Source organism: Argopecten irradians, chromosome 2, assembly GCF_041381155.1.
Source record: "Argopecten irradians isolate NY chromosome 2, Ai_NY, whole genome shotgun sequence".
Lineage (NCBI taxonomy): Eukaryota > Metazoa > Mollusca > Bivalvia > Pectinida > Pectinidae > Argopecten > Argopecten irradians.
In genome coordinates, this window is record NC_091135.1 from 39,220,974 (window position 1) to 39,242,142 (window position 21,169).

Genomic DNA, 21,169 nt, shown 5'->3' on the forward strand with positions numbered 1-21,169 from the left:
TGGCTGAATGCACACTACACTACGCTACACTTACGTTGTGCAATCAACCATGAGTTGATGTACCATATTCGCCCCAAAGGCGCTCAAAAATTGTCACAAAGGGAGTGCTTATGAATCAAGAATCTAAAGAATTTATCTTGCATATCATTACACACAAGGCGATCTGCTTCATGTGTCTTCAAGAAAAGTATACATTACTGAGTAATAAAATCAACGTCTATGGGTTAAGTCATGCACTTCTACCAAAACTTGTGAGCCAAGTGGTGCAGCTAATACTCTTAAGATGGCGCGCTTTTTTAAGTTGTAGTTTACTCAAGAGTTAGTCATTTACTCATGCCAAGATTCCTGAATTAAGGAATTACGCCATGTACTCCACCATGTATTTACTTATTTAACAGACAAAAGAACCCAGTAGATTTTATTGTCATTATTTTATTACATAATCATCAGTTTAATTGATTGGTGCATCAAAAAAGTTTCCGATATGACAACCACAGGGGATGTATAGCATGGAGAGACCTGTATATATAGAGGCCTGTCACGGGTAGGTGTCTATATAAACATATCTCTGATCAACCCTGACATCTCAATCACCTTCCTACAGCACAAACGTATACAAGTCAGCTGTCAAAACTTAAAAACTGGAGAAAGACATCATGAAAAGCCTTCACATTTAGTTCAACTTCTCAAATTAATACACGTGTAGTCATTCTTTTAGTCTTTAGATACTACTTGCTCATGCTGAAGATAAAAACTTTTAGCAATACATGTATTTATTTTTACCGATTTCATGCATCGCATCACTGTCCTAATCATATTTTCACAAGTTCATCATGAAATATCTATTTATAGAAAGCTTTACATTTGCAAATGAAAAGCATTTCCTGACCACATATTCTTATAAATTATAAATTCCGAGGTATTTTGATTTGCATTAATAAATATCTGTGCTAGTAAGTGTCAGATGTGAGATTTACACGATTGGATAAAAAATCTTCAGATATTTAAAGAATGATAAAAATTTCAAACATTTACACGTTACGTTTAGCAAACACGAAAGCATTGCACAACAATACAACACTGGAGTTAGATGAAGATTTTAAGTAGAAGTTGACGTCAAATTTCTATATCGTGAATTTCTGCATATTCTTGTGATCGCAGTATTTCATCGCGAAGACCCATTGTTGATTTCACACTCTGCTATGCTACTCATAAGTGATAGTGTAATGCAATAAACCATTGGTCTCTGGCAATGTATTGTTTTTCACTACAACTATTTATCAACTATTTATCTTTAAAGAATTTATCTTGCATATTATTACACACAAATACACAAAGGATAGAATTTTACAATCCATTTCACATATCAAATTTGAATGAAAATTAAAAAAAAAAAAATACTTATAGGAGTATGATTAGCAAACAAAAATTTTGAGGCAATTTTCAACACATCTAAACATAATACATGTAAAACAGAAATTTAAAATAAATCTGGTAAAATTAAAACTGAATTATATAGTTTATACAATAAACACTTTATATTTCATAACCTCAATATATGGCCTATATATGTAACTATATCATATATATCTGAATATTACACATATACAAATACATATACTTCACCTAAAGCCCAATATACTGTAATACAGATGTAGTATTTTTAAATCATAGCTTAAGGATGACTAGTTTAGAAAATTACAACTCTTACAGGATTTTAGAAATCTCCAACCACATACATAACGTAAAAAACCACAGTGAACAATAGATGTACTTTGTAAAAAACAATAGTTATAATAAACTGTCACTATCTTCATTGACCTTAAATTCAATTCACTAAGGAAAGATAATCTGGCTATTTCATCAATTTAGGCCTAAAGCCATAGTTATGCTCTCATAATATTTGTAACCAGGCAATAAAAAATATCTTAGTCTATTTTACTTTATCTCAAAGAATCTTCAGATAGGAAAACAAATAAAAATAAACAACATGAGTTACTATGTTTAATTTGTCTAGTGGCTTTTATATCAGGAGTGGACAAATGCACAGCTAGATGGGAGTTCCAGCTGACCAGTGAATCTTGATTGATGGGGGATCAACCCGACCCAGAACCATTACACTTCGCTCCCTTTTTTGATTTCAGGTTGAATTTAAGCTTAAACATAAGAATGGTTTTCGTAAATATATACGCGCTACTCAGAGACATTCAATTATTAAGGTTACCAGCAATGATTTCTAATGTTACAAATTATACTCAGCAAAAAGGCAAAATTGACTAAAAACCAGATGATCAATTCATATATATAAGTCTGAGATTGAAGTTTTTTCTACCTAACATTTTGTGTTTTACATTTCTAGCAAAAAATGTTTCACAACAGATAAATACATCTTGAAAGACACCAGGCAACAGTTAAGTACTACAAAGGTGTACTGTGAATATAAAATAATAAGAGATTGATAAGCCAACATTTAAAATACATGTACAAGGCAACAGTAAAGCTTTCACACCCATTTTTCATCTTCTTTGGTATGATCCTCAAGTAATACAGCTTTGACTAGTAATGTATATTTGATTACAACATTTTTTAGAACAATCCAAACTGTTTGTAATATCAATGAGAAACCAGGAGATATTGAAGAACACAATTATGGAACGCTTATTTGCATAAAATCATCACCCCTCTCATTCCAAAAATGGACTGTTCCAACCATAGAATTGGCAGAGTTCAAATGTGTAATCAGGAATTAATGAGTTTTACATCAAGTAACTTAGCAATATGTCATGTGAATGCAAGCATTCATGACTCCATAGGAATCAAACATTGTGTTAAGTCAGATCCAGTTGTCTGCTCCTGTGCCTGGGTATTGACTGTTACATGTGGTTTGATCACATTGGTGCGACTTTGGTGTAACATTCTTTGCCAATTCACAGAACTCAAAGACTTAACAAGAGGCCCAGAGGGTTTGTATCACTCTCCTGGCATTTTTAAGGTAAACCAACAATATAATGTCAGAGTATCGGTTATGTATTTATCTCCTCAAAGACAAGCTAAATATATTGATACAGGGAAGTAATTCCATCTGTTTCCAATTTATTGTGGATATGGGGTTAGAGATAGCTTATACAAAAGTGGCCCCCCTTCTTCTATACAGACAACTGGATGGACGACAGCCAAAGTGCTATAACATAAGCTCACCGGTCCTTCGTGGCAGGTGAGCTCAAAATCATGGCAAAGTTTTCACATTAAATAGTGTTTTTGATATAAATGTCATGGTGATAAAGTTCAGAAGCATGAATAAATAGCACATGGATGACGTAAGTGGACATGACTAGTAAAATTTGCATACAGATCTACTTTTCAACATCAAATTTGGCTAGTTTCATAATTTTTAGATATTAGCCCCAGGCAAATTGATGTATTTTGCCCAGGAGCAGGGGATGATATTTCCACTACCATACCCCAGTAATAAGATGAAGTTCAAGATGAGAATACTGAACAAATGTGTTCATATCACAATAAAAATGAAATGTTTTATATATAAAACAGACGGTTAAAGCTCACACAGTCAATTGGGTATGTTCCTGTCAGCTTTAGACAGACATAGTGCAAACACTGGGAGGTTGAACTCACTCAAAAGTTTACATTCCTCGTACATAAACGTACAGTGTATCTTAAGTAGGACAAAAAGGAGTTCAAATATCACATATTTTGTGCTTATATAATATATATACACCAGATCACCGGTAGGGAGCTGTGTCAAACTTCATTATATAATCAGTGGCGAGAGCAGGTTACACCTTTGTAGTCTGCACATATGTAGAAAGATGATGATGACGATGATAACGATGATGATGGCAATGACAATGATGATGATGCACCACTTATGTAGCTCAAATGAATATATATATATAACCGTTATTAAAAGGAAAATAACATCACCATGACCTTAGTGTATATACATGTACAACAGTGGAAATACATTAGAATTCATTGAATGGTATTAACAATTGATGTGAAGAGGAAAATTACATAATAATCATCGTTGTTCATTATCTTCAGAATACAACTCATAAAGAAATTCATTTATCAATTAAATTTTACAGGTGGTACTGCATTCAAATTCTGATATCCTTGAGTGTCGTCCATATTTTATTGGAATAGCCAAAATGAGTACCAGGTATATACATTGGAATAAATAATTGAACTTAATGAATATATCCAACTGATGGAAAGAGGAAAACAGATACCATTCTATTCACATAATGATGTATACAGATGATTTTCAATTAGATAAATAATTTAGATCAATGAACATATACAGTTGAATTTAGTGGAGATGAACTATTTATTCAATTGATTTTAAGTCATGAGAAAAAATTAATGGGAGCAAATTTGATTGATTCTATTCATAGAACATGCTGATTACACTTTACAACACATTAAATTACGAAGTTTGACACAGCACCTGGTGGCTAATCACAATTAAAACATATAAAGGAATTCTTAACACCAAAGTGATCACACCTCAAAAGAGAACTTGCATGGAATGTTCCAAATGAAGCGTTTATAGGAATAGACATACATATATATATATATATAAATCGACCAATCAGGTCTAGTGATAGAGGGTCAGACAAGAACAAATCAGGTAGGTCTTAATTTCTGGAAACAAACTCCAGTCAAAAATTTTGACATACTGGAAATGACTTGAGAATTGACTTATGTCAGCACCTTTTGTTGTTTCGAGAAATTGAGGCCAGATATTGTGTTGTAAGGCTAAACCCAGATAAACTATTCTGAATCTGTCCATTGGGGTCAGACCAAACTTCCTCCTCCTGTTATCAGGCACATCAGGGCACACCTACACTGCATTACTGTTATAAATGACTGCTCTCTAATTCGTTGTCATCTTCCCTATCATCACTCTCATCGTCTGCGTCATTGTCGCTGACATTTTCAGGGGTACCATGATCCATAAGATTGATTATGATCCCATCGTTGTTAGAATTGTTTGCACAAAGCCATTCCTGGACACGGCTCTGCAGCTGTTCCTGTAGTCGTGCCTCCTCTAACACCGACTCGGAGTGTAGCCGACCCTTATTGTTGAAGTGTGTCCAGTGTTTGGGCAGGTCGGGTGCGGAGGCTGACCCCGGTAAAGAACGGAGAGGTTTCTTATCTCCCTCCTCACAGACCTGCTCCTGTGACACCGAGCCATCGAAGTGATGTATTGTGGGAATGATAATGTGATGTGAAGGAGGCGGAGATGTATGATTAGATAATAAATAATTGTTACTTTTATCACCTGTGTTACACATATTTACAGAGGTGACGGGAGCATCGTCCTCCTGAGAACACTCGCTGTGTGTAGACCATGGCGGAGGCATCAAGCTACTGTTTTCGTTAGAAGGTGCTGGGGGGAATATATTGTACACAGGCACCTTGGTTTCCTTTGGGATGGGGATTACCGTGACCTCTGGGGAGGCATACGGCGATCCAGAGGCCAGCAGGTGATTGTATGACAAATTGTTCACCCAGGTAGGGGCTTCTGCTGTTAACGGCTCTTCACTAGAGGAGAGTTGTGATGTCAAGGGGATTGGCTCCTGCGACTGGCGTCGTTTCCATGGTAACTCTAGTTCAGTAGCTGTACTTGTTGGTGGTGGCAATGGTTCAACTGTAATTAAAATTTAAAACTTATTGTTTATCATGCTTATCAAATACATTCCAGGGAATGGGTATCATTAAACTAAACATAAAATTGTAATTTCTTATCTGAAATTCAGATATAACAAGAGTTACCTCCCTTAATTGCATACAATATGTTCTACTAGAGTTCAAAAGAAATAACACATCAATCCAAATTTGTCAAAAAAAGAAAGGTAAAAACTCTAATGTATGTAACATATAAGGCCCAGATGCAGATTTATCTTGTATTGACAACCTATGCATTCGAGTTATCTCCCCTTGAGGACAAAAAGCTTCTGTTATTTCTTACACGTCGTTTCCTTGAAATCTTCCGTCATAGGTTTGAAGTTCAAAGTTACGTTCTCATGTCCATCAGAATCATTATCAAAGACTTCATCTAAATCAAAAACAGAGATAAAATCATATAAAGGTAATTTTTTTCCAATATTTCTTCAAAATCACATATTTCAAAATCTGATGTCTGTCTTTTAAAAAAAAAGAGTCTTATTTCAAAATCGTACAGTAGATATCTGAGAAATTTAAATTCATGGGAAACATTTTTTCAAACAATATCTATATCATATCGATGTGTATGTATAAATATATAGACCTAAGAAGACGCCAAGTTGTTTTACATACAATGTCTGCACACATACCTACAACCTCCGGAGAGATGAAGGTGTGTTCTGTATGTCTGTTGCTATGCAAGTTTGGGGTGGATATACTTTGATGGCTATCGCTGGTGTCGGTGAAAAGTTTCGCTGGACGTGTAAGGCGCTTACTCTCCTCAACTTCAGGAACTGAGTTCTTGTGGTTGACTACACACTGCAAGGAAATGTAAAGCATTAATCAGTTACGGTCAACAGCAAGGTGAGAACAAAAATACATCTGTATGAAATAAGTGCATGGCAACATCCTGGTTAGTCCTAAATGATTTAACAGTCAAACTAAATTTGCAAAAATTTGCTTGCATGAATTTTAAATTAATAAACTTAATCACGAACCTTTTCCTCCGGGAACTAAATTTGAAATGGAAATCGCTAAATTTAGTAGCCACAATTTTGTTTTTATTTTACATTATTCCACAGAAATGAAAACCAATGACGATTGCTGCCGAATAAAACTGCATAGGAATTATCATGTTACAAGTCTACTCACGGTAGTTCGAGGTCGGAGCATGCCTTCATTCAGTAAACGGTGAAGGTTTTCTTCTTTTTCATTATTCGATGAAGGCACAAGGTGGCCATTGTTGCCATGTTCCTGATGGTAACCATTCATTTTAGACCTAAAAACAACATTATATTTTGTTATAACTACAGTGTTTTACACTAAATGCAGTTATGTTCTTATTTAAAGTATTTTCTATGAACATGAACAACTCATTTCTCTAATTTTATCATTATCTTGAAAGATTTGCAAAAAGAAAAGCTTACAAATCTAACAGGACAGGAAGATACTGAAATTGTGGGATGTAATTTATATCTCAATTTAATGGGGAGATAACGCACATTGTTGAAAGTTCAGAAATGATAACTTACTCTGCGAGCAGGACAAGGAAGATAACTCACTCTGTTTATACTACAGAAAATATAACTGTGTCTGTTGTCAGTTCCAGTCTGTACCACCAGTAAAGGTAAGATAACATATACTACTGACAGGACAGGGGAGATAACTGTCTATACTGACAGTACAAGGGAGATAATTGAAAACCTACTCTGCTGACATGACAGGGGAGGTAACTGTTTCTACTGACAGTACAAGGGAGATAATTAAAAACTTACTTTGCTGACTGGAAGGGGAGGTAACTGTCTCTACTGACAGTACAAGGGAAATAATTGAAAACTTAATCAGCTGACTGGACTGGGGAGGTAACTGTCTCTACTGACAGTACAAAGGAGATTATTGAAAACTTACTCTGCTGACAGTAGAGGGAGCTTGTGACCTCCAGTGACCTCGACAGCATCCCCGTCTCCCATCTGGTGGAGGGCGTCTTGTACACTGATACTATGATAGATATCCAGAACCTTGTCAGCCTTCGTACTCGTCAGTTTGACCGACTCGCGATTCAGCCACGGCTTGATATACTTGTGGTTTATGTGACGGAATCTGAATGAAAAATATAACAAGGTCATTTTTCATGGAAAAAAAGTATTTCTTTTAATAAAATGAAGAAGATTATCAAACTCTGAAAACAGTCGAGGTATTTGATTCTCTCTTTTTGAGAGTCTCTTGCAAACTCATGAACTTGTATAACAGCATATTACAGAGTTTTGCCATTTGAGTAGGTTTCAATATTAGGCCTACATAATGATCAGGGCATCTATGTTTAATTTTCTATCTAGACTTACTTGCTCCTCATCAGGTTGTGTCCCGATCGCTTTGTCACTCCTTCTATACCAGCCATCAAGTGGTCAATGAACTGAAATGTCAACAGTCAACGCTGAGTATATTAAACTAATAAAAAGTTATACAGTAAATCTATAATTGATTGTTATACCAGGTTAAAACAGTTTCTATATATGTTGCCCAAAACCCCCAGTTAATAACTGTATAATATAAATGCTACCCAAAAAGGGAGAAATTTAACTGTTGATGTTCAAAGAGCTTGAATAATAAGCCAAAAAGGAAGAAACGTAGCTTCTATGTTTTTTCAATAAATGGCACTATGAGTATGTTTAATAAGGAACCAAAATGAGTAGCTATGTAGAAAGACAAACACTGCAAAGTGAGGAGTAGTTTTTACTTACAGTTTCATTGATTTTCTCGTGAAGTGAAGGGTCACCATGTTTCTGTCGTTTAACCTTCAGAGCATTCACTACGGGCTTGATTGTAATACCCTGAAATAATTAGAGATCTGATGTTGATATTCCTTCCAAAATGTTATTGTGCAGATTTACAACCAGACAACATTTATTTACTTTATATAAGGTTATCCTTGCTAGAGATGTTTCACTACGTTTAAACACTCAACTAAATTTTTCAAATTTCAAAGGTGTAAAACTTATCTAAATAAATCTCAATTGACCTGTACCTGTATGAAAACTGTGAAGAAAACAATGATGATTGTGGCTGTAATAAAGAGATTCTTTTCAGGCACCAATTCTTCCTTTAGAGACAGAGCCAGACAGAATGCAATTCCTCCTCGAAGCCCACCATACGCCATGATAAACTGGTCAATTCCTGTCAATTTCACCAGACGGCGACGGTTCAGGATGAACGCTAAAACTATCACACCTAAAATGTAACAACGGTATTATAGTGGATAGACTTCAATGGGATTTTACAAACATTGGCTCATTGTATTATTGATTGTACAAAATATTTAATGTCCTGAATAAAGTACAAATGTAGCAAGCCTTCTCACTTTTGTTAATTTGTCATACAAATAAAATCAAGTCAATACCTGCCTAGGAACCTGTTTGGCACTATTCATTTTGATTTTGTTTTCGATACTTTATAAACGAAAAGAACTGAAAAAGTAAAATCCTGAAAAGTGCTGATGATAATATACGCAAAATCAAGAAAGACAGTTATGTACACATAAAACTTGAGCTTAGATGAAAATTATCTAAATCAGACAATTCTAATATACTAGAGTTATCTCCCTTTTGTCACCAAATACTTACCCAGGGCTCTGAACACTAGACAGAAGAGCAGGGCGAAGAGAATGAAGCTGAAATTCCAATCAAGCGTGTCGACCATGGTTGAGAGACCCAGGAACATGAAGATAATTGTCTCGCTGATGTTTGCTAACATCTTCATGAAGTATTTTATGCTGGTTTTTGTTTTACGGGAAATGTTAGCCTCTAGGTAATGGCGGAGTACGATTCCTCCAAATGATAGCCTACAACACAGGTCAGTAATCAGAATTAAAGACTTCATTACAATCCATGATGAAATAAAATTTATCTCTTATTTCCATTTTTTTTTATTGAAGCGGTCAAAAAAACATGAGGCGCAAAAAGATTCACATTTATAGGGCTATCTCACTGGAAAACACCACAGAATCAAGAGACAAACTAGATTTTTACATAATGTCTTATTGTCTATATTAGTCAGTTAATGCACCAATACAAATGTGACTAAAGCAGTCTATACTCAGATTAATGTTATAATGCTAAGATGCTAAGGCAAGTAATTGCACAGATAAATGTTCTAAATAAATGTGTGTAGCTTCCAAGTTAGATATTCTAGTAATTTATCAAAAATTAATTTTATGACACAATTGATACAAATTTACCTCAATCTATGAAATATAGCAATTTAATTTTGACTTTAGTACATGTTCACATATTCATGTCTATTCCTGAATACTCACGCGAGAATTCCTGACAGATGGCACATCTCGGACGTAAGGTACATCAGGTATCCAAGTACAAAGACAAACAAAGGTTCAATGATGGTAACGTGCTGGGTGTATTTCGTAATAAATCCTCCGAATAATCCAAACAGGATTCCGATCAGAGTGCCCCCAAATGCAATCACAAAGAACGAACTGAGGCCAGTGGCGATGTCAATAGCGATGAGTTTTTCCTCTCCAATCTCTATAAATCCCTCCATCATATGGTAGAGCACCTGAAATGATGGGAACTTTCTGTATAGAATCAAATAACTATACATCAAGCTGGAGATGCTCTGGCTCTTGTCAGTCAGACCTAGAGTATCTGGGCTAATGTACATGTCAAGCTTTGTTTCTATGGAAGTGTTGAAAGTTTTGAAATGTTTTTGTTGTTTATTTTGTTTCACACCCTATGAACGGCCAAGTCATTTAAGGACCTGGCAGGTTTAGGAGGTTTAGGAAAGATGCAGTACCAAAGCCCCATATATACTCGTCATTGTAAAATTACTACCGCACATATAGGTTATACTGTTGAGTGTGTTAAATTTCTATAATATGGATGTTGAGTCACAAAAATTTGTGAAAAACTCATTAATTTGTAATAATTCTATGGAATTATCACAAGTTAATGAGTGTGTTAAGTCATAATACATTATTTTTATTAAAGGCATTTTGCAAACATTTAAGTTTTTTTTTCTTTTAATAAACGTTCTGTTGAAACTATAAGCAACCTGGGCATGAATTACAGTTATATTGTACTTACCACAGTCACTCCATCGTTTAGTAGAGATTCACCAAACACAATGATGTAAAGCATCTGATTAACATGGACTTCTTCAAATATTGACAGGACAGCGACCGGATCTACAGCTGAGATGAGGCTACTAAAGATAAAACAACTGAGAAGGCTGATCTGGCGGCCAAACAGTCCCCAGCAGGACAGGCCGTAGAGACAGGCACCGATGAGTCCGGCACTGATACAGGTGTTGACCACCGCCATGAGCAGGATGGTGCCAAGGTTGTCAAAGAACGAGCGAACAGGCATAAAGTATCCCGCCTCGAAGATGATGGGAGGGAGCAGGTAGATGAAGAAGATGTCAGCATCCAGGACATATTCACTGGTCGTGGCAACATGGCTGTAGTGAAGGATGGCACCAACGATAAGGCCAAGAACGATGAGGAGACAACTCTCGGGGATAATCAACGGTAGCTTGTGGTGGAGGTGGAATGCTGAAATAGATAGACAAATGAGGATGAGGACAAGCTGTTAGAGTCATGGCTACTCAATCAACTTTACTCAGAACATCCTATCCATATGTATGATACTATTATGTCGTTTAAGTACAGGGACAGTGGCAGTCCAACGCTAGGCCCCTCAAAATATTGTTTGAAAATTAATAACATCAGAGAATAAAGAGATACTGGATTATTGTTGAAATATTTAGACTCCAAATAAGTTTCCATCGTACATATTTATCATTTGTTTGCTAATCGTACTTGTGTTCCCTCCCCCCCCCCCCTTAAATCCCCCCACCTTATGTTGTGGAAAATTATTGGGTATCATGTTTTGTAGACAATTATTATCAAACACTTTTAGAAAAGTTTTAGATTTTAACATAGACTCAATGCCTAGATGATCAAGAGACAGATAAGAGTACTGGACATTTTTGATTTGAGAAGTTTTTCTTAAAAAATGATAAATCAATACACTTACACCAGTACAGTTGTTCCGATTTATTAATGAACCACAAGCAAAACTTATAATCCAATTGGTCTTGGTTTATTTCCCAATGTGTGGTTTGCAACAAGTAGAGACTCCTGTGGACATTTCACATTATGTTCCTACCATAAAAATACCGCTTCTGACATCTTCATGCAATAAAACATTTACTTTCTAAAAATAATTGACAATAGAAAGCTCCTCGACAATCAAATTACATCAACCTTGAATCGTGTAACAGGCACTTTATGACCCTATAGGGTTTGTGAACTGGAACAATAACCTTTTTTTTTGAGCCAGATTAGACATTGTTTTTGGTATTAAGTGGAATCCTGGCTGACTGCCACCATCCGCCCACAGAGCTATTGTCTCAAATCTAGGTCAGGAGAGTGATCATAAAAGGGGGGAATGATTGAGTTGAAAAAGTAGAACAGGTAATTAAGGGATAAGAAAAATTGAAGGATTGGGATAGTGCAGAGGATTGGATATAGGGGATGGTAAAAAGGGATGGAGTGATATTAAGGAGAGGGGATGGTACAAAGGGATGACAAAGGGATGGAGTGGAATGAAGGAGAGGGGATCGTACAAAGGGATGGAGTGGAATGAAGGAGAGGGGAGGGTACAAAGGGATAGAGAGGAATGAAGGAGAGGAGATGGCACAAAGGGATTGAGTGGAATGAAGGAGAGGGAGTGGTACAAAGGGATGGAGTGGAATGAAGGAGAGGGGATGGTACAAAGGAATGGAGTGGAATGAAGGAGAGAGAGTGGTACAAAGGAATGTATTGGAATGAAGGAGAGGGGATGGTACAAAGGGATGAAGAGGAATGAAGGAGAGGGAGTGGTACAAAGGAATGGAGTGGAACGAAGGAGAGGGGATGATACAAAAGGATGGAGTGGAATGAAGGAGAGGGGATGGTACAAAGGGCTGGAGTGGAATGAAGGAGAGGGAGTGGTACAAAGGAATGGAGTGGTATAAAGGAGAGAGGATGGTACAAAGGGATGGAGTGGAATGAAGGAGAGGGGATGGTACAAAGGGATGGAGTGGAATGAAGGAGAGGGAGTGGTACAAAGGAATGGAAAGGAATAAAGGAGAGGGGATGGTACAAAGGGATGGAGTGGAATGAAGGAGAGGGAGTGGTACAAAGGGATGGAGTGGAATGAAGGAGAGGGGATGGTGCAAAGGGATGGAGTGGAATGAAGGAGAGGGAGTGGTACAAAGGAATGGAAAGGAATAAAGGAGAGGGGATGGTACAAAGGGATGGAGTGGAATGAAGGAGAGGGAGTGGTACAAAGGGATGGAGTGGAATGAAGGAGAGGGGATGGTACAAAGGAATGGAGTGGAATGAAGGAGAGAGAGTGGTACAAAGGAATGTATTGGAATGAAGGAGAGGGGATGGTACAAAGGGATGAAGAGGAATGAAGGAGAGGGAATGGTACAAAGGGATGGAGTGGAATGAAGGAGAGGGGATGGTACAAAGGGTTGGAATGTAATGAAGGAGAGGGGATGGTACAAAGGAATGGAGTGGAATAAAGGAGAGGGGATGGTACAAAGGAATGGAGTGGAATAAAGGAGAGGGAGTGGTACAAAGGAATGGAGTGGAATAAAGGAGAGGGGATGGTACAAAGGAATGGAGTGGAATAAAGGAGTGGGGATGGTACAAAGGGATGAAGGGGGATTGGAGATAGGGATCAGGTGGTAAAGAGGGATTGGGAAAGTAGAGGGGCAGAAGATGTTTATGACTTGAGTGGATTGGAAATTGGGGATGTTACAAAGAGAAATGAGGTGGGAATGGGAAAAGGGATCGATCAAAGGGATGGAGAAACAGGAAATAGTATATAAAATAATGGCTGGAGTAGGATTGGAGATAGGATATGGTACAAAGGAATGGAGGGGGATTGGGGACAAGGGATGGCATGACAGGATGGAGAGAGATTAGGGTCAAGGGATGGCATGAAGGGATGAAATTGAGTAAGATTGGAGAGAAATATGGAATAGGAAAAGTTACAAAGGGATGAAGTTGGATTGGAAATGGAGGATAATACGGAGATGGGGTGGACAACATCCAGCAGGTTTTAACATTAACTACAGTATACTTGTTAGATACTCCCCACTCTCACTAGGTTTTACTATCATTTCAGATTTCCGTGGTAGCTTTAAGCTTCCCCTTCAATCTTCCAAACAAACAAAAGAGATAAATAAAAATTCAAATAATTTATATATCATGATATATTATCTGTTATCCAGGAATGCAGTAGAGAATTTTATCAGGACTTAATTTTCTCATATCTTGGTGAATGACAATTTTTGTTTATTAGTACATGGGGATACAGTATGACCTAATTACTGAACAATGTAAACATTCTGCTGACCAGATAGTGAATTCTTCCGTTGTCAATCCAACAACACACCTGTATCACAAGTGAAATGGTCTGAACTTGTCTCTAAGGTCCTAAGTTCAAAAGTTATTAGCATATAACCAGATCTTCCATATTTATCAACATCTTTCCATTGCTCAGTAGATAATACCAACCCAATTAATCCCTCAGCCAGAGTCAACAGTGTTTGTCAAAACAAGCGTTTGTTGACATGTCTGCAATGTCAGGCTGACGATTTAATAAAGTTGAAAGTAAACTTAAATCGTAATTTTGTCTTTGGTATTTCCAAGCAAGTTCTTTTTTTTATATTTCTAAACAAGTAAATTTTACAGACCATAATAATTATTACTTTAAATTGTTACCGGGTTATGCTAAACAGGCTTCAGGTTCATGATTAAGCTTAGCCAATCAAAATTGACATATCTTTTTGTATATTCGTGTATGATTGGACAAATAAAGGCTGTCTTAAGACTTTTTTATGATCTTGAGGTCTGATGTTTTAAAACTTTTGGTCATAAGCATACAGTTAAAACATGGCTATTTAGACTGTCTTACTGACAAAACAATCTTTATGGACATGTTATCTTTATACACAGGTCAACTTGTACTTATAACCGGTCATTTGGGACCCTATATGGAAGTGGTCATATTAAACAGGTGTTCTTTATACATAATGGTTGCTATGGCAAGTTTGACTGTAAATGCTGTTTTCATGAGTAATAGTGTGAATGTCATCATCAATTCAGAATCTGACAACTTTAGAATGCATCTTTTGCGTCATATAGGTAGGACACTTTATCATGTTACATTCAGGTGTTAAATTATTTTTAAAAATTATGTGGTTTTTTTGTTTTTTAATTTTTACCTTGATTTACCTGTTTACATCTGTCCAATAATTATGTCACAGGTTTATCACTAGTTTGTCCCATGTGAAAGCCTCGTGTTCCTTCATAACATTACGTAACTACTATACCCATGCAATACAGACACATGATCGTGTCATGACTTTCATATAATAGATGCTAGTAGCAATGGAATTCCTTTTGATACAACCTTAGGTATACAACCAATTTCAGGTTTGAAGACTTCATTTCCAGATATACCGGTAGTTTTCTTATATAACCAAAGTGTCAATACAGTGTAGTTCAAAATTTTTAAAAGGGTGCAACGTATTCATAGGGAAATTATAATCACAAATTTAAAGATGCTCCACCGCCGACAGACCAAAAATGATATTCATCATTTGAACAATAATTGGTGTTTAATCGTGTATATAATAGTCTAATTGACACAAAAAATAATATAAGTGATTTACTTTGCCTTTGGTACATGCGCATTCAGTAGTTCATTTCATATAGGATATAGTGGTACGGATTTTTTTCGGGATGCAATTAATTATTTTTCATATTTTTAACTTGAAGTAAAATTAGAAGCTCAAACTTTTCAATTGTGGTAATGGTGTAAAGTGAGTAACTTTTGTAACTGAAGAAAAATAGTAAATCGTCTGCTCCTGTTTTTAATAGTGAAAAAATACCATTTGTCAGCGGTGGAGCATCTTTAAGATTTGAGGCAAAAAAAATGCTTTCATCATCTGAGCATGAAGGATAAATAAATTCTATCCTCAACATATATATATAGCCTTAAACTTGCGCTTTACCAGATTTTTTTTTAACCCTCAGGTAGATCTGTCCTTCAAAACCAACATATGAAAGTCTAAAAACTATAAACTACATAATCTGTATTCGAGGCACACAGAGATCAGCAGATTAATATAGATCACTAAATCATTCTGAAAAGGTGAAAGATCAATACGAAGAGCTAATCAAAGATGTATATTGATATGCAAATGGGCTGTGCGTGTTATTGCAGCTGTAAATTTCTTAGGCTTTAATTCAAGATACCATCAGTACAAAATGATACTTTCTGACGTCATACACATATAGCCTTGGGTTGGCATTTAAGATGCGTCATATTATACAAACACAATCACATTGATGATTAAGGTTACAAAACAGTGCAGACGCTGAAAATGTTAAGATTTGTCATTAATATTTAAACTCCTAGAGGAAACGCCAAGGTGACTTTGTGATCTAGTCACTTATTCCGAATTTGCATATTACTGAGTTATCTGCACTTGCGAGTAGGTATTGATTGTGACGTCATTTGTTTGCGAGCGTAACATCATACATTTCGAAGAAAACGACGTGAATTGTGCTCACAAAATAATGATGTAACAATCGATACCTACCCGCAAGGGAGCTAACTCTGTAATATGCAAAGACGGAATAAAACCTAATAAGCCATGACCTGGTGATAAGTATATATTTTATTGGTGGTTTATCAGGTGAAGGTAACGGGGTGCATACTGCATACGTACATGTTGTCGATGTCACTGATAGGAGTTACACTCGATATACATGTGCATGTACTTTGCAACCCTGTTTAGTTTATCTTATATCTAATCAATTTTTCCACAAATTTATGAGAAATTAACAAGTAGATTGGGCATCGTCTAATCTCGTTTTATCGCACTCATATTGACTTTAAAATATGACAAGAGGCCTAAAGGACAAATGTCTGATCTTAATAACACAAGAGGAGGCCCAAAGGTCTTAGTAGTCGTCTGACTACATTGAGTATATTGGAAATCTCTGCTACCTTCTTCATATTAGGATTCCATATAGCATGTTTATAGTCAAAATCTCTAAGGAAAAACAGTAAAAATTTAATATGGCAGATTAAAGGTAGCTTAGATCTTGTTTCATTTCAGAATAACTTGAAATCCATTATCCCAAGAAAGTATCAACTTAAATGCCCCTGGCACAATTCAAGAAATGTGTTTTTCAAGATGCAGGCTGTAGCTCGATCCCATCTTAAAATTCAGACTGACTTGATTATCAAATACAAAATTTGATTGAAACAAACTGATTCTCCTATGTACAAATGAAAACCGACAAGGTTTAGCTAAATTCAACAGGTGGGACACAAAAAAAAGCTTTGAAGTTTGAAGTGTCAAAACAGAAATGACAAATAAACATCTCCATCATTTTACACATTCAGATCAAATAGTCAACTACAATCTTTGTCCAAAACTTGATTGTTGGAGAGTAGCCTGTGACTACAGTAATGAATACAACTCTTTGATTTTGATGATAAGCTATTAAAGAACGGCCTTCGTCACAATACTTTAAAATTTGAAACTATCTTTATGAACATTGGACAACAATTATCATAAAAAAGATGACTTTAATTTATCTCTATTGTATAAACTCTCCCAACCACAAGCAGGTCTATGTTTTTAAAACAAGGTAAAAATTCAAAAAAAGGTAAAAATTCAAGTCATAATATCTTTAAATATATTTAAGCCTCCACTATGTTTCCGAAAGAAAAACAAAGTAAAAAGTTAAATGATGACAATTACAAATGTATAACGTCGACAACATTTATATTGATGGCCTTAGATAAAGTTACAACACTCTAAATAAATGTTAATTTCTCTGTAAATTTTTGTTACAGTGATGGTTTATGTGTGATAGTCAACCTAATTGTGGTAGTTTGTGGTAGTTAGCAAGACACTTCATTTATCTATTTACAATTGTAAAGGAAGTGATGATAAGCATAGTATTAACAGTAAGCTTACAGCTCTTGAAATTCTATAAAATTATTCAACTTATTTCAGAGTTATGCTTTAAAAAACAAGAGCTGTTTCTATTAATTAAGGTATAAGTTTTGATTTAATAATGATTTGACAGGTGATGCTTTGTTTTAATAGGTAATGATTATGATATTATCATCTTGCTAATTTATAAGCATCGATCAAACCAAAAGAAATGAATAAGACAAACAGATTACAAAAGTCTTTAGTACTGTATTAGACCAAAGCAGGGTGTTCAAAAAATAAGAGAATAGATTGGACTGGGCACTTACACTTAAATTTAAATTCAAGGTTAGTGAACTTGAAGCCTCCAAAAGAGGAAGGGGTGCTTAAATATAGAAGGGGAGGCTTATTAGGTCGAATACAACTTATATTTATATTTCAAAAGTGTAATAATTATCTAGGATTGTACGAGTATGCTATATTCAAATGAAACAGATTCTATTTGTGTTATAGGTGAATGCTCTATGGATTTTTTATGGTGATGAAAACGTAAGCTGAAGGAGTGGAGGTCGTCTGACAGCTGTTTTGTTGACGTACATCACCATAGTATTATGGGAAATGACACAGTTTCTTTCAATATTGTTTACTATAGCCCGCTAACGTAGGTGGTTATGTATTATAGTATGTGTGGCTATGGAAGCTTACCTGTTGACAATAATCACATTCCGTATACAAGTAAAATATGATCAATGCTATATATATATAGCTACCACTATGAAACTATCATCCTATATGATTTCAGTAAGATTTTCCTCAAATTACAAGGCAGGAGTGTTACGCAGGACTTCTTTCTTCATTTTAGCATTTGATAATATATAAGCTCGCAGAACAGAATAAATCAGTGTACATTACTACAAATATACATACAATTTTTTTTTTTTGTGAATAACAGCTACTTTCTTCATGTGGCCATTTTCTTGTGGGCCTTAATGTAGTAAATGACCAAATTAACAGACGGTGTCCTGCGTGTAAATTTATAAAGACCAATATTCTTTGTCTCTTTAACTTTTGTGCATGGTCTTTATAGACAGGTTGGCCTTTTTGTCTCTTGGAAATTTTAATGTATACTGAGTCTCAGTATAATCAAATCTGGTATAGTAGACGATCAAAATGTATTCTCTATATAGAATCTTCAAAATAAATTATTTACTAAACCTTGGTCTAAGTTACAGACACCTTGATTACCAGAAAGTTACCCCCCCCCCTTACTTCTCTTCACTCTCAGAATCACACAGGTGTTTTTGTGGTATCATTTTACCTATTTTGGCCAAACTAACGATCAGAATCCACAGACATATCACATAAGGTAGTTCCACTCTGCCAAAGTCAAACACTACAAGTTGGTATCGTTCTGTTTCGTTGTTTGAATCTTGTCCTTCTGAACCATGGGCTTCCACGGGCACCCAATACACAAACGCACAGCTGATCGCAAACAAAGCCAGCCATCGTGTTTTCCCGTTCATTCTGATTAAATAACCTTCAGGTGATGACAAAATCGGCGTTACCAGTTCACGTTGGTAACCTTGTTAACGTAAACTCGTGTCCATGTCCATCGTGCGGCGAGATAGTCGCCAATCCCCGATAGTAAATGGGGACTCCTACGAGTGTCTCCAGTAAAATATATATGACCTTTCTTTAAGGTCAGCCGACATGCGCAGAGGGTAATAAGAATTTGCTACTTTTCTTCCAAAGGAAAAATTCTTGACGGCTGAATGTCCATTTAGCAAATGTTAACAGGAATAAATAGTCAGACAGTTTATGAAGTTGTTGATGTAACTAAACAGTCTGAGGTGTTCTCACGTCTACTTGAGTTGAGAGACATTGGCCAATTTGTCACTGAGTATTTCTTCTAAGACCCTATAAAACAGTCTGCCTATCATACACTAATCTAGCAGCTTTACGAGTATAACCCCAGGTTAAAAACATCGTGTTTTCATAATAAAATGCACTCAATCGAATATTTCAATACATAGACAATAGAACTAGGACTTTGCCGTAAGGTATTTTGCCTTTATAATACAATGTATCGTCTAGACGTCTTCAGGCGGCTTCCTTGTGGCAATGTCTTGAGTTTCATTATTATTTCTGTTTACTTTCGCAAGGAACCATTGCATTTTTTTCTATATATCTTTATTGACTGATTGATGTCGTGTATTAGAATTTTTAAACGCGACCTATATATAGGCTGTGAAAAAACGACCACGTCAAGTATCACATGCAATTCAGTCAGCTCACTGTGTAATCCGGACCACACCATGTAATCCGGATATTCCATTCATGGTACAAAATATATATATACCATGTATATAACACAAATATAAGTCATTTAGGTCACTGTGTAACCGGACAACGTCATGTATCACATGAAAGTCAGTCAGGTCACTGTGTAAACCGGACCACGTCATGTATCACATGTAAGTCACTCAGGTCACTGTGTAAACCGGACCACACCATGTGTCACATGTAAGTCACTCAGGTCACTGTGTAACCGGGCCACGTCATGTATCACATGTAAGTCAGTCAGGTCACTGTGTAAACCGGACCACACCATGTGTCACATGTAAGTCAGTCAGGTCACTGTGTAAACCGGACCACGTCATGTATCACATGTAAGTCAGTCAGGTCACTGTGTAAACCGGACCACACCATATATCACATGTAACTCAGTCAGGTCACTGTGTAAACCGGGCCACGTCATGTATCACATGTAAGTCAGTCAGGTCACTGTGTAAACCGGACCACACCATGTATCACATGTAAGTCAGTCAGGTCACTGTGTAAACCGGACCACACCATGTATCACATGTAAGTCAGTCAGGTCACTGTGTAAACCGGGCCACGTCATGTATCACATGTAAGTCAGTCAGGTCACAGTCAGGTCACTGTGTAAACCGGACCACACCATGTATCACATGTAAGTCAGTCAGGTCACTGTGTAAACCGGACCACACCATGTGTCACATGTAAGTCAGTCAGGTCACTGTGTAAACCGGACCACGTCATGTATCACATGTAAGTCAGTCGAGTCACTGTGTAAACCGGACCACACATCACATGTATCACATGTAAGTACATGTAAGTCAGTCGAGTCACTGTGTAAACCGGACCCACGTCATGTAGTCACATGTCGGTCATGTATCACATGTAAGTCAGTCACATGACTGTGTAAACCGGAGCACACCGTGCGCATATGTGAATTTAACGTGGTTATCAAAGATGAGGAAACAAAATAACGTTTTATAAAATCCAATAGGTGATATAGACCAGATGGCAAATCTTTTAAAAGGGAAGCGGAAATGGTTCGTATTTCAATGAAACTTTATCGGCATCTTTATTATGAGATGCCATGGCAGAGAACGGTTATGAGTTGGTAATAGAATCATCTTGGATT

At 36.3% G+C, this 21,169-nt stretch overlaps 1 protein-coding gene across 1 annotated transcript; it reads right to left on the minus strand.

Moving 5' to 3' along the window:
- Nucleotides 1-416: 416 nt before the first annotated feature.
- LOC138315437 (probable Na(+)/H(+) antiporter nhx-9) lies at nt 417-19,421 on the minus strand. The gene is made up of 12 exons (XM_069256466.1): nt 19,037-19,421; nt 10,788-11,254; nt 10,004-10,260; nt 9,312-9,529; nt 8,717-8,919; nt 8,433-8,522; nt 8,034-8,104; nt 7,600-7,791; nt 6,844-6,970; nt 6,342-6,510; nt 5,996-6,082; nt 417-5,674 (listed from the first exon to the last, which is right to left on the minus strand). Exons 1-12 carry the CDS (start codon nt 19,239-19,241, stop codon nt 4,881-4,883), a joined length of 2,880 nt encoding a protein of 959 aa, XP_069112567.1. The 5' UTR covers nt 19,242-19,421; the 3' UTR covers nt 417-4,880.
- Nucleotides 19,422-21,169: the final 1,748 nt, after the last annotated feature.